The following is a 15,468-nucleotide window of genomic DNA, read 5'->3' as shown; positions in this document are numbered from 1 at the left end:
CAAGATGCTGCCGGCGGCAGAAGTGTGGCAATGCTGCGGGCCCATGGCTTCAGTAATATGGCCGCCGGAGTTGGCGCATGTGCAGGTTGAGGTCTTAGCTGGGCCGAGAACCCAATCTGCGCATGCACCTCTGGAGGCGGCCCATGGCTTTAGGAAAATGGCCGCCGGGAAAACAATGATGCACTCCTCTCTGCTCACTGCTGACACCGAGCCCGCAGCATCGCCACAGTACTGCTGCCGCTTGCTTCCTGAGGAAGGGACCCTGCTCCACGCAGTGCACTGTGCTCTGCCTCGCCGCCAACACTGGGCCCACAGCATCGCACCGCTGGGATACCCTCTCCTCTCACCTAGGGTCCGTAGCATTGCTCCACTTCTGCCGCCGCCGGCTTCCTGAGGAAGGGACCATGCCTCCTGTGGCCCTGCTCCACAGCCACTGCCCCCCAGGTAAGATACCTTAAATTTAGACCATAAGACGGACCTCCATCTTCTAAAAATCTTTTTTTTCCTATTTTCCCACACCAAAATTTGGAGCGCGTCTTAGTCCAAAAAATACGGTATGTCTTTTTCATGTACTAAGGTTTAAAATTGTTAATTTTTTGTGACATGATGTATAATATACAATATTAGTGTTTTATCAAGATAGCAAGATAACTGATGTGTATTTGACAGCTGTTTATCACCAGCGATGGTGATGCCTGTAAAGTGCTGTGGAATTAATGGCTCTATATAAGTGAATAAAATAAATAGATCTTCCGCAGTAAGTTTGAACGTTTTGTTCTACACTGATGCTGTAATGTGGATAACCTCAAAGATTCCTATATGTCCTCTTGACATTAATCATGATCCATTAGAACATTCCTCATCCCTTCATTTCAACAACTATGCATTAAAACTATACTTTTTAGAAATATTAAAACCTAAAACTGGGACTACGAAAGATGTAATATAGATACTACAATTTCCAGCTTGCATTTAATGAGATGTCCCTGTTCCATTGACATTTTGTACCATATATTGATAACTTCCTCATTCTCATACGAATGCAAAACTTCAGATTAAAAACAAATGTCACTTATTTAAAAAAAATGCACTTTTAATAAAATATACAAAGTTTTATAAATAATAAATACAAATGCAATAGAAAGAAAAGTCTTGAAACTTGGTATAACTGGACACCTGTTCTTCTGCATTGTCTCTCATCTATCACCTAGCGCTTCTTGTCTCTACTAGTGTTGAGCGAATTTGTTCGGCATTTCAAATTCGGGTTCGTGTTCGGGGTTCCGGCTTGTTTGCGCCAAAAAATTGGCTCCGCCCATGAACATCCCTGATTTGTCACGCAGATGTTACCTGCATGACAGCGTTGCAAATCAGGGATGTTCATGGGCGGACCCGATTTTTTGGCGTGAACAAGCCAGAACCCTGAACATGAACCCGAATTTGAAATGCCGAACAAATTCGCTCAACACTAGTCTCTACCATTAGTGAGTAGCTTTTATTTATCCATCAGTTAAGGTGCTAATTATTTTACAACTGTTTGTGCTGTTGGTGGAGGTCCTTAGGAAATAGAATTTGGTAGAGAGCTCCATTTTATCTTATCTGTGCCATTCAGTAGCTGTCAATTCAAATTAATCTTCAGTTTTAGGTGAAGAAATCTTCCCTAGGAGAGCCTCTGAAATGAAAGCCGATTTTATAACATAGGAGTAGATCCTGTTCCTGGGCCACTTGTGTCGTTTACACATGGGCTGCTGCTAGTGATGAGCGAGTATGTTCGGTTAACCCTTTCGGCGAGTATACTCGGGCGAGTACCGAGTATCTTCAGCGTACTCGGTGATATGCTTGAATCACTCCGGTGTGCATGATTTGCCACTGTTTGACAGCTTTAATACATGTGAGAAATGCGAAAGAAACAAGCATTCCTCACATGTATTAAAGCTGTCAAACAGTCGCAAATCATGCACACGGGAGTGATTCAAACATATCACCAAGCACGCTGAAGATACTCGGTACTCGCCCCAGCATACTCGCCGAAAGGGTTAACTGAACATACTCGCTCATCACTAGCTGCTGCTCATTGGATAAACAGGCTGTATGATATTTAATTAGCCCTATGGTGGTGAAACTTCTGTGTCTGGCTGCTGAAAGTATCTACGAAGTGCCTAAGAGAAGTATGTGATGAAGCCCCCTTCTGCCCATAATCAAGCTCTAGGTAAACATTTTTTTTTAACTGTGTCTGACAATTCTTGCATAAATGTGGCTACTTTGTAACAAGTTCAACAAAGGAAGGAAAAAAATAAGAAAAAGTAATTACCTTTCCATTCTATTATACTACACTTGTCCATTGTTATATTGGTTATCAAAAATAGATCTACAACATTTTTTGAAGCATAATGCCTAGCGTAGTAGCTGTATGATATAAAACATTACATATTATAGACACAATTTCGTTCATACTCTGTACAAGCTTAGGCAGAAACAAAAAGATCCCCAGCAGCAGGACATCTGTAAGTGGAGTCCCTCTGACCTTCACGACTCCTATCAAGGGTGAACCCTGTTTTGACAGAATTTAAACTCACTGGAGGATATTTTCTTGCTCTGTAGGGCCAGGCTGACCCCTTACAGAAATTGTATGTAAAGAGATGTCACCAACAACAGTCTTGTTTAACAAGGTAGGGTCCACTTAGTGTAGTATCATAATAGTAGAATGTGCTTTTTGTTGCTTAACTCCCAATATCATAAGTAGTTCACTTACATAAGTCGAGTCTATGTCAGAATATATACTGCGGCAGTAAGTATAATACTTTCATTTGAAGATGTCTATTAATTGTTGAATAGCATCAGTTTTCACCCAAACTATGGTATGCAAATGAGTACTCCTCCAGAAGAAAGAAAACTGTCTCTGTCATGCCACTTATTGCAGGTATCTACCCTTTAGTTCAATGTCTGACCCTTTAATGAGCCTTGGAAAATAACTAAAGGTACATCTTTGAGAGCGTTTAGCTGATAACTATCTTTCCTGATTCACCAAATGCATGAACATTTGGTTCTGTAGCAACTTATTTCCCTGGAGAAAAAAAAGAATGGGCAATTAAATTAGATCAGTCTGATCCTTCTCAGCCCCATCTTCTGTCAAGTCAAAAGGCCTCAATACACAACTTTAATGTTTATGGGGATTTTAAAGAGAACCTGTCACCATGAAAATACAGTCCAAACTGCATGCATCATGCTATAAATCAGGGAAAACAGAGCAGATTTGTATTATATTTAGTGGGTAAAGATTCAGTACAACCTGTTTTTTTCATCCTTTAATCCTCTGCTCCTTCTGGGATATTCGGTTCAGTGGGCAGTCCTATTAGTGATTAACAGCTTGCTTTATATGTGTGCATACAGAGAAAGCTGTCAATCACTGATAGGACCACCCACTCGACCAAAAGTCCCAGAACGAGCAGTGGATTAAATGATGAAAACACAGGTAATATTGAATATTTTCTCATAAGACTATATATCAATCTGCTCAGCTCTCTCTATTCTGTTTTATGCTGCCTTCAGAATTAACTGCATTTTCATGGTGACAGGTTCCCTTTAACGTTATGAGCCAAACCAGAGCTTTCTGTCAAACAAGAGAGGCCCATTGTTAAAAGGTCAGATACTGGAACTACCTCTATCAGGTGACATTAAACAGGTGTCTATCCTCAATCTGCATGAAGGCTAATTTGCATACTTTTTCCCAGGGAGCATTGCCTTGCTTATATCACTCCCTATTACTGCTAGTGGTCTCCACAAGGAGAAAAAGTACTAAAAAAAGTACATAGATCCAACCAAACTATGAAATGCATTTTGTAGGGTTTGTGTAAAACAGAGAAATTCTTCTTCTGTCTTGGTTTAGTTTTAACGAATGGCGTTCAAAATGTTCAATGTTTCAGTTACTCCAGGAGAAAACAGTATTGTGTTTCTTTTATATTGTCCTTCTACAGTCTTGGTTGAATTTTCACCTAAAGTGTTCATAATGTTCCATGGTATTTCCATTGCGAAATGTCCCATCCCTTGGTAAATGTTAGCTAATACATATTTGGATTTTTTTTGGCATCTCTGAAAGTAATAGGTTTAATAAGACTCCCAGTGCTACTTCCAGATACATTTTAGATTGGACTACTATTTAAAGAGTAGAAACTTCAAATTCTGAGACCTGTCTCACTCAGGTTGATTGTTGGTCAATATATTTTTAAAACTGATGAACATTTTACAAAGAAGTTAGATTAGGTGCAGAAGCTCGAAGAGACTCCACTGTTTTGTTAAGTGGTTTCTTCTCTGAAGCTTCCAAATTAATATGGCACTGACACGTGGATGCTCTGCTGTAGGTCACGGAGTGTTTGTTGGTCTTCTTATACTTGTTCATGCAGCTGACAACTCTTTTAGAAATGAGGTAGAATATCTCACAAATACTTAGGATAATGCAAATCGCTGAGGCTGCTACCATAAAATAAGTAAAAACCTTCTTCTCAGTTGGTCGAGCAATGTAGCAATCCACAATATTAGGGCAGGGATCCACATTAGTACACTTGACAAGTCTTGGCAGGTCAAAGCTATCCCACATTTTATGAAGGATGTATAGAAATGTAATTTCTATCCCTGTTTTGAAGAAAAGACTAAGAAGGTAGGTCCACCACAGACCACCATGTTTCTTGCCTGTATTTTCATACAATTTATGACAGTTATCTCCATTTTTTAGCCTGTTCTTTTTTTCTCGATCTTCTCTGTAAGCCACATGCATAATGACCAAAAGTGAAGGGCAAGTCACAAATATGAGTTGTAGAGCCCAAAGCCGGATATGAGAAATAGGGAAGTAGTGGTCATAGCAAACGTTGGTGCAACCTGGTTGTCGAGTGTTACAATCAAAATCTTTTTGTTCATCTCCCCATACTTTCTCTGCTGCAACCACATAGACGAGAACTCGGAATACAAATACCACTGATAGCCATATTCTTCCAAATGCTGTAGAATACTTATTCACACCACTTAGGAGACCTTGGAATGTTTTCCAGTCCATGTTGAACTAGCTGCCTAAAGAGACGAAAGGAAATAAATGAATGAAATTAGAATAGATCATAGAAAAAATTTACTATAAAACTAAAACATTTATACAGTATATGTATGAAACTTATGACCCAACTAGGCTTACTTTTGTGTCCAGTGGCCTCAAATGTGTTAGTTGTGTCCATGTAAAAGATACAATTGTAAATGTGAACCCAGTCGTATGCATATGTACAGAATGTGTAGTCGATGCCTCATGTTTTCCTCTAGTCACATGCTATACTAACCTGATTATACTTTCTTACCATTCCTGAGATGGTTTTTATTCCTGTTACATTAGCTGTTTAGCTCTAAAGATAGTCATCAGATCATTATAATATCTATATATGAATATAACATGTTCATATGCTAATTAAATCTGATGGCATACGCGATAATAGTTTTCAGTGCTATGTTGAAAATCACAACGGCTGTAAACTGTAATTCTGGCACCATGCTCATGTTAAAAGTAATTACTATTCCTCAAAAGTACTGGAACCTTGACAAAACTGTGACTTTGCATTGAATTCCTCAAATTGCGTAAAACATATGGAATACTGCACGTGGCATGACATTCTGTTTTGCCTGATGCAACTATGACAAATCTAGCCAGTCATCGTATGCGACAGATGACATGTAGCTTCTTGCATTCGACTTTCTATTCTACTCCCATTTCTTTTTTGTTTTTTCGTTTTTATTTCAAGGTTTTTCATAGGTTTTCCATTATTAAAAAAAGAAGAAAAAACACAAAAACACAATACACTGCAGTGTTACATCTTTTTCAGTTGCACTGTAATGTCATAATCATACATAAGTGGTATTTACAGTTATCAAAAATATCAATATTCACAGTTTTCCCAATCTAGATATTAAGTATTACTATTGTTTTATTCTAGATCTATTTTTGTGTGTAGAAAGAGGAAAGAGAATGGAAGACATAACTAAAAAAATATAAAAAAATGAAGAAAACTATCTTCACAAGGGCATGTTTAAGAGGAGAAAAATGGACTTTTGGTCCAGGTTTTCCAGTTTTTGGGGAGCTTATGGTTTCGTAAGGCTACATTTTTTCATAGATACATGTAGTATTCATTACTTGGAGTCCCTTTTGTATGTGTGGTTGGTAGGGATTTTTCCATTGCCTCGTGATAACTAATTTAGTCTTCTATTTTTAGTTATAGCAACCACAGCAACAATAATATACAGCAACAATATACACTGCTCAAAAAAATAAAGGGAACACTGAAATAACACATCCTAGATCTGAATGAATGAAATATTCTCATTGAATACTTTGTTCTGTACAAAGTTGAATGTGCTGACAACAAAATCACACAAAAATCATCAATGGAAATCCAATTTATTAACCAATGGAGGCCTGGATTTGGACTCGCCCCCAAAATTAAAGTGGAAAAACACACTACAGGCTGATCCAACTTTGATGTAATGTCCTTAAAGCAAGTCAAAATGAGGCTCAGTATTGTGTGTGGCCTCCACGTGCCTGTATGACCTCCCTACAACACCTGGGCATGCTCCAGATGAGGTTGCGGATGGTCTCCTGTGGGATCTCCTCCTAGACCTGGACTAAAGCATTCACCAACTCCTGGACAGTCTGTGGTGCAATGTGACGTTGGTGGATGGAGCGAAACATGATGTCCCAGATGTGCTCAATCGGATTCAGGTCTGGGGAACGGGCGGGCCAGTCCATAGCTTCAATGCCATCTTCTTGCAGGAACTACTGACACAATCCTGCCACATGAAGTCTAGCATTGTCCTGCATTAGAAGGAACCCAGGGAAAACCGCACCAGCATATGGTCTCACAAGGGGTCTGAGGATCTCCTCTCAGTATCTAATGGCAGTCAGGCTACCTCTGGTGAGCACCTGGAGGGCAGTGTGGCCCTCCAAAGAAATGCTACCCCACACCATTACTGACCCACTGCCAAACCAGTCATGCTGAAGGATGTTGCAGGCAGTAGATCACTCTCCACGGCGTCTCCAGACTCTGTCACATGTGCTCAGTGTGAGCCTGCTTTTATCTGTGAAGAGCACAGGTCGCCAGTGGTGACTTTGCCAATCCTGGTGTTCTGTGGCAAATGCCAAGCATCCTGCATGGTGTTGGGCTGTGAGCACAACCCCCATCTGTGGACGTCGGGCCCTCATACCACCCTCATGGAGTCAGTTTCTAACTGTTTGTGCAGACACATGCACATTTGTGGCCTGCTGGAGGTCATTTTGCAGGGCTCTGGCAGTGCTCCTCCTGTTCCTCCTTGCACAAAGGCGGAGGTAGCAGTCCTGCTGCTGGTTGTTGCCCTCCTACGGCCCCCTCCACGTCTCCTGGTGTACTGGCCTGTTTCCTGGTAGCGCCTCCAGCCTCTGGACACTACGCTGACAGACACAGCAAACCTTCTTGCCACAGCTCACATTGATGTGCCATCCTGGATGAGGTGCAGTACCTGAGCAACTTCTGTGGGTTGTAGAGTCTGTCTCATGCTACCACGAGTGTGAAAGCACAACCAACATTCAAAAGTGACCAAAACATCAGCCAGAAAGCATTGGTGCTGAGATGTGGTCTGTGGTCCCCACCTGCAGAACCACTCGTTTATTGAGGGGGTCTTGATAATTGCCGATAATTTCCATCTATTGTCTATTCCATTTGCACAACAGCATGTGAAATTGATTGTCAGTCAGTGTTGCTTTCTACGTGGACAGTTTGATTTCACAGAAGTTTGATTTACTTGGAGTTATATTCTGTTGTTTAAGTGTTCCCTTTATTTTTTTGAGCAGTGTATAATTGGTAACTCAAAGACCAGCATTACCCTACTACAAATATAGTGCATAGTTATTAACTTATTTACGACTGCTATCTACTATCTGAGTGTAGCAGTGATTGACCCACTGACATCTAAAATATATCTGATATGTAATTGTATTATGTTTAAGTAACCCAGAGACACTGGCATACAGGATTCTGTATTGCTAATGATAATTTTGTCACCGCACGTGCCCAACTAATTGTGCACATGGACTCCAACTTTAAAGGAAGACATGAGGCCATGTGCTGGGGTGAGGCCTCACTCTCATAAGAAATTCCTAGTAAAGTACGAAAGCCAGGTATTGGGGACTATGAAAGAGGAAGGGAAACACTAAAAAGCAGGAAACAAATAGTTGTATACAGTCCTGATATCACTACTATGTTTTTATATGGCCTCACTCATTGTGTCTGTATAGAAACACACAAAAATAAAGAAAAGAGTAGCTATATAAAACGGGTCATGCACTAGTTTATTAGGTGAACCAGTACAAATTATCCTTGCAACAAAAAACATTTAAAAACAATGAAAAAGTGCATAATAGCACAAAACTAAATACAAGACCTACCAAAACATAATAAGTGTTGGGGTCAAAAGTGTCCCCTACCTCATCATATATGACAGTAAACCCGCTAGCATAGAAAATACAACATATTGTGCCAAGTACAAAGAAAATCTGAAGGTCCAAGGTGATAAATAAACCAAATAGAGTAATAAGTAAAATATCAATAAATATATAAATAATGATAACTTTTACCAATGTGAATAATACAAAAAAGCCAAGGCGATGATGTCAAAGGAGAATAAGGGGATATAAGGTACCCTCACGCTTGTCGTCATAAATGTGACTTTCTCAGGGGTCACTTTTGTGTCTGGTATCATATTATGAACTTTTAAGACTTATTTGGTAGTGGGATTTTCTTCGTAAATATAATCAAAAGTCCATATTGATAATTACGTTGCATATCACAAAATGAGTTACAATTACTTTAGCTACAATCAAGTCAATTGTCTCTTATCTCCATTTATATACATATAGAAAGGAACATCACACCCATTTTAAATAAACACATAAAATAGATTGGCCGTTCTAATATCTGTAATAACTCTGATAGCTTTATTTGCTTTGGAAAGTGCTGTGTCTATGAATGGTTTCTTTCTAGTATTAGCAGGTCATATGAGAAAAATAAATATACTCTGCAGAGAGCTACTGTTCCCAGTCAAGGGAAATGTTTTCAGTGATTCTTGGGAGATGGACATTCCCTTTCAGAATTACTGTACTGCCTATAAGGCAGTTAGTCCAAGTCAGGAGACCCAGTGTTCTAGCCAGGTCTTGCAATCCAGCACAGTCCACGTTTCATGGATGTGTGAAACATGGGGTAATTGTAAAGTTGAATTGCACTGAACGTGGATAAAGGTTGTAGTGTCTAAAATAATAAAATATACTTGGAAATACAAATCCTTGGTTTGTTCCTGTATGAGTTGTTAGGCAGCACAGGTCCAAATTATAGACTTGTAAGCCCAAATTCTAACTAACAAAGCTTCAGGAAAAAGTGTATTTCTAGAGAATATCTTTATAGTTTGTCATACATTGGCATTTATACCACAATTTTTTTTCTTGCGGATTCCCATAGAAGCCGCCTGAAGAATGGCCAGGTGGCTTCTTTTAGAAGACGCTTCATGACTATTGAAGACTGAGGCAGTTAAAAGAAGCTCAAAAATATGAATATATGAACTTCACATGGTTTTGACACTCTGTTCCGCAAGTTTTATAGTGCTTTCTCAGGCGGATTCCAGGCAGAACCTGCCTGAAAAAAAACATTGTGTGCACATACCTTTTGACTTGTTAGACATTTCCTAATGTACCGTATATAAGTAATGTCTAATTGTGATTTGAAAACCCTTAGGCCTCATTCAGTCATCTGTTTTGCACATATGTGTTCTATTTGTGGTTTTCTCGGATAGACTATAAGCTCTGTGTGTTCTATGGGCTGTTCACATGTCCATGTGTTTTTGTGAACAAAGTATACCCTCAAAAAACAAGTTTTTGATCAAAGTCACAGATCAAACTCACCAATGCAAGTCTGTGGGTCCGTGAATGACTCAGACGGCACAATGATGATATCTTAGTTGCACCCTATTTCACTGATAGTTTGCTAGGAGGGGATTGAGAAACTTCCATTGTATTTTTTTTTTTTTTATGAAACAGACTGATGAAACATTGATAGTAAAAACTGACATACAAACCAATCACTGATGAAAATCTTACAATCACACTATCCAAGTAAAAAAAATGGATATCTGAATGAGAACAAGTAAAGCAAAGCTAGTTTAACACTTTTTTACATGGGCTGATGCAAATTTACTGCTATTAAAAGTAATGCGTGTTTCTAAAAATATTTATATTTTATTATAAGGATGGTGCCCTAAGAGTTAGTAATATTGCCTGTCTTGTGGCTCTTTGTATGTAACTTATGTGGTCGAGCATGCGCAATCTTTTTTTCTCCTGTTACTGTAGCTGCACAGAGCTGTAACATCATAACCCTTCATCACGGCTGGCTTTCTTCTGGTGTAGTAAAAATACAGTGATAGTATATGCAGAGGAGGCCATCATGGAGGAATCTAATTATACTACCATGTGCAGCTACCATGATAGAAGACAGATTGCCGAGCAAACGCAGCGAATCTGTCTTGGTAGCAGTAACATTAGATTCCTCCATCTTGACCAGCTCTGTATGGTTGGTACCAACACTATAAGGTCTAATTATCAACTCATGTAAAGGGGTCTCATTTTGCACACTAGTAGGCTAGGGTCTCCATCTGAGAAAATCGGTCCATTAAGCTAATTACACTCTGATCAGAGTGGGATCCAATTTTCTCAAAGGTGGAGAGGAAAAAAAAAATGTCTCCACCTTCTCTATTATGTCAGTCAGATGTCATCTGAGTGCGGTCTGATTTTTTTCATGGACTCATAGACATGACTGGACGAGTGCCCTCCAATTCTCGGAGGCAAATTGTGCATGCTGCTCTTTTTTGTCATTCATGTTGTCCGAGGAAAAAATTGGACATGTGCACAGTTTAATAGAATAACAGGAGTACGACTGCTATCTGTCAAAACCACGGATTGCACTCGTCCAATTAAACGGGATTATTCAAAACGCGATTTAGACGTATGTGCCAATGGGGCCATGGACTATAAAGGGGTCGACAGAGCGAACTTGCGAATCATTTTCAGTAGTACTAGTAGACTGTGCATGATTGTCCTCCTCCAGTAGGCATATATGCCCGAAAATGATTCACGACGGAGTGCATGTTCGCTCTGCAGGCACCATTATATTCTAAGGCCCCGTCAGCGCACACGTCTGAATCCCGTTTTGTGGGGGGTTCAGACGTAAGCCCTGAAGGAGCCACTGAACGGGTGCCTGAACGCAATATGAAAGCCCCCTAAGCCATCCAGCTGTGCAGCCAGGTTGTGACTTGTTGAGTTCCGTGCATTTCATCTTGATGACACAAAAGGTTACATTGCTGCACCTTTTTTCAGGTGCACGTTATATTTGGCGAGGAGTGGAGATGTTAAATGTTTGCTTACTGAGAGGCAAAAATATGCACTGGAGACAAGCATCTGGGTGTACAGTTTCATTCACCAAACTTGCTGGGCAGGTTTCTGCAAAAAGTATTCTTTTCACAGACAAAGGGAGAAATCAAGAGAAAAGTGAAGAAAAAGTTTTAGAGTGGAACTCTGTAACCATATTACTCAGTTTCCTGAGATGTGGAGCTTATTCTTGTCATGTTGTGAGTGACCACATCAGCAATTCTTCTTTAGATAATGAGTGATGATAAATAATAATATAGGTGAAATAGGATAAGGGAGTTGGTGTTTTCATTATACAAGGTTAACCGATCACTAAGCTTGAAATGGAAGCAATATTGTATGGGCAACACCCTTTCTTCAGTGCTTTTATTTCTCACGCCCTAAAATACAGACACAATACAAGATAGCTCTTTGAGAAGAGTCTAGTGTTTGTATTTTGTCTGAGTAGTTACTGGCCATGATAGAGCTTTGTAGCAAAGAAGCTTTATAAATTTCACTTAAATAGAATTTCTATAGCTATTGTATTTATAGTTAGGGTCTTGCATTCACTTTCTGTAGAATATTAATTGGGGAGAGAAAGCTAAAGGTATAAAGGCCTTTAGGCACTATGCACCTGGGCAAATATTGACCCCGTTCAGAAAGTTCTATAGGGCTCTACTGTACCCTTTAATGTCTTCATTGTCAAACAAGGACATCTATAGTATTTTTCTGCACGAATCTGATGAAAGGAGTCATTCTCTTTTAAAAAACCATAGGGTATGCAAAAGAGCCTCCTTCCAAGAAGAAGACCTTGATCTACAGACAGAAGTTTTGAGAATTGAGAGTAGGATGCTGGACTAGAGGACTCTGACAGAGGTTGAGGGGAGCTCTAGTCTCGTTACATATCCAAAGTCACGTGGCAAGTCTTGTTTCAGAATTAACATTGACTTACAGTATAGTGGTTCAATCTCCAATAGGTGGCATTAGAGAGGCAGCTTTTATCTTCTGAGAAGGGAAAAAAGATTGTTTTCTTTTGTCCCAAGAAGCATTACATGAGGCCTGATAATGGTCTACTACCGTCATAGATTTTAGCATAGATAAAAAACTAAATTTAAAAGCATCTTGCATAGCAGACTTAGAGGCCTTTGACACACATCTATTCAGACACTTCCATTGATACATGGTCAGGGTAGTTTATAACTTTGCTGTCTTTTTTTTCCTGTTTGACATCTATCTATTCGTAAGTGAATCCTGCTCTACTTTTGTCGCTGACTTACATGTTTAGGTGTATAAATTTACTCCAGTAGATGCTTAGATCAAATTTCTCATGGTGACCCCCAGCAGCCTCCTCCATCCTACTTATCTTCATCCCACTGTCCCTTGTTCAGTTGACTTACTCCTCCCAAGGAGCTTGATGCTAAGATACCAGCACCTTGTACGTACAATAAATAAATCTGAATTTAGGAAATGATTGGGTTGCCCTCCATGAAATATACATGCTATATATGTAGAATTTTCTAAAAATGCATCACCATTATTAAATTTGCAGTAATATTGATTATATGGGTAGCTAGCTCTCCACACATGTGAATTCTGATATTATGGAATATCAAATTACCCCAGGCAACTAGTTATCTTTAAATGGAATAAAAGAGAGGACATATTGTAATAGCTTAAAATGTCTTTCTGTAATATAAATCTATGTGCAGTTTTTGGTCCTGCTCAAAAGTTGCTGCCTAATATTGACAGTATTCAAGTAGAAACAATGAGCATGGACTTTAGTGGTGTCATGTTGAGAGGGGACAGGCTCCTTTCTCCTCCTGTTGGCTGAACATGCTCTTTTCCATGATCTATAGAAATTGTACATGTTTTCGTTGCCAAAGGCATGATAGCTGTGAGGTCAAGCCGAACATCTACTTAGTGGTCTTTGGAATTTTTCTCTATGAAATTACTTTACTCAGTGGGCTACGACTTTACAACTTTAAGCTATGTTCACATGGGATGGATTTGAAACCAACTTCTGTGATAAAATTACTGCTCAGTCCGACCACTATTTGTACACTTTTTATGTAGCTTGGGTTTCCGTCACACACTCCACATGCATTTGAAAATTTGTGTACAAATTTTTGGTGTCCTCCAAAAACATATCTGACTCAAAAATAAGCAGCAAGGTCCTTACTTCAGCAAATTTCACACATGGGGCAAATCTGTGGCAGTGCAAACTGCAAAACCATTGCAGTCTGGGTAATCGCCCAACGATTTCATCAGATGTATCTGTTATGTGGAAACACACTCTTAATAGGTAATGTAATAGTTGGATAAAGTGCATTTTATAATATAATACAACCATATTGAGTGTTAAATCATATATCAGCGTTCACGCATTTACAATAAAAAATACAAAGGATATTTAGAACAAAACAAAAGGTTGAAAACAGCACTCCTGTGATCCATGTGTACACCCCTGCCTAAAATGGTTCTATTTAAAGTGAAGAAAGAACATAAGATTGGGGCAAAATTATATCTTCTGCATATTTTCCTTTACATGATGATGCTTTATAAATCTTCACTTTAGGAAATGCATGCGAGTTGGTACAGAAGTTGCAGCAGCCGTGTGGAGTTAATGATTCCTTAAATCCCCATTTAATACTAAGTTCACAATTGCATACTATTGGGGTTGTATGTGAATAGAGAATCAATGCTGTTCAAACTCAGGTCAAATTCCTTTTACTGTGCAATATAAAGTGTCTCTATCTATTGCTCTGTTTACTCTCCTGGTTTTCAATGTCTTCAATGTTTTTTTACATTCTGAATCCTACATACTTCAAGCTTGAAAAAATATAAAAAAAAAACATTTTATCTTGTATAAAAGCGAAGAGAGAGGACTTTATATATCAGCTAGTCCAGACTTACTTTACTATGCATACACAGTAGTACATATACATCGATGAGAAAAAACTTAAGAAAGGAGGAAAAGCACTTGTGCAAGTCAGAAAACTCTGAAATGTTAAGGCTATATATCTTCTAAGATTCACAATCCCATAATATAAATGTTAATGGCTGGAGTCCTACCTGTAAGGCAGAGGTTAAGAGAAGGGTCCCAATAGACTGAATCTAGTAGTATTACACAGTCACAGCGCTGTTGCTTCTTCAGATCTTTCCTAGGTGTGGCCAAGGAAATACCTGAACAGGTTATGTCGTGTTAAGAAGCTGAGACTTAAATAGGCAGATGATTGGTCCAGAGGGAAAGTAGAAAACCTACTATTTGCGTAATCTCCTAGAAATAATTCATAGATATATTTCCCTGTAGCCACTCAGCCAAGAAAAGAAATTAAGTAATGTATAAATTAGTAACTGTGTTCCCAATTAAGTTGCTTTACAATTTGTTCTTGATATGAAGTTATGTCTGGTGTATGTAGAAAATTTCACACATACACACTTTGACAAATTCTCACACAGAAAAATTATACAAAGGTAAAGGAAAGTAAGAAGATGATTCTTCCATTTTTATAGCACACATTATACATTAAGTTATGTTTTGGGGACTGAAATTTTTGCACAATTGCTGCAGAACCCCAATATGCACATAATGAACATGAAGTTACACAGCTCTACCCCAAACATTGCATGGGCAGGTGGACATTTTCAATGAGATGACCGTGTCACATCAAGCAGGGCCGGCTCTAGGTTTTCATGGGCCCCGGGTGAAAGAGTCTCAGTGGCCCCCTTTAACATATACCACCATTGCATAGATACGGTGGTGAAATATAGGTATACAACACAGGGCCCAGGCTGTCTCCTCATCCTTCACATATGCAGACATGCATGCACACACACACTAGCAGACATGCACGCACACACAGTACGCAGACATGCACGCACACACAGTACACAGACATGCGCGCACACACAGTATGCAGACATGCACACACACACACAGTACGCAGGCATGCATGCACACACAGTACATAGACATGCACGCACACACAGTACATAGACATGCACGCACACACAGTATGCAG

At 39.3% G+C, this 15,468-nt stretch overlaps 1 protein-coding gene across 2 annotated transcripts; it reads right to left on the bottom strand.

Annotated features, from left to right (window-relative positions):
* Window positions 1-1,072: 1,072 nt before the first annotated feature.
* GJB3 (gap junction protein beta 3) lies at window positions 1,073-14,654 on the bottom strand. Of its 2 annotated transcripts, XM_073665741.1 has the most exons (3): window positions 14,519-14,653; window positions 13,626-13,720; window positions 1,073-5,058 (listed from the first exon to the last, which is right to left on the bottom strand). In XM_073665741.1, exon 3 carries the CDS (start codon window positions 5,042-5,044, stop codon window positions 4,238-4,240), a length of 807 nt encoding a protein of 268 aa, XP_073521842.1. In that variant the 5' UTR covers window positions 5,045-5,058; window positions 13,626-13,720; window positions 14,519-14,653; the 3' UTR covers window positions 1,073-4,237. The 2 variants fall into 2 exon arrangements, with proteins under 2 accessions (XP_073521842.1, XP_073521841.1); XM_073665740.1 differs by lacking the exon at window positions 13,626-13,720 and having other exon boundaries at window positions 14,519-14,654.
* Between the last annotated feature and the right edge of the window lie 814 nt (window positions 14,655-15,468).

The sequence above is a fragment of the Phyllobates terribilis genome, unplaced genomic scaffold (assembly GCF_046119375.1).
Source record: "Phyllobates terribilis strain yellow unplaced genomic scaffold, ASM4611937v1 Scaffold_2__4_contigs__length_985480577, whole genome shotgun sequence".
Taxonomy (NCBI): domain Eukaryota; kingdom Metazoa; phylum Chordata; class Amphibia; order Anura; family Dendrobatidae; genus Phyllobates; species Phyllobates terribilis.
Note: the sequence above shows the minus strand (reverse complement) of the source record. Positions and strands in the feature narration are given on the sequence as shown.

What these genes read in the sequence shown, in the direction of transcription:
- GJB3 (XM_073665740.1), bottom strand. Translation starts at nt 5,044, where the DNA reads ATGGACTGGAAAACATTCCAAGGTCTCCTAAGTGGTGTGAATAAGTAT.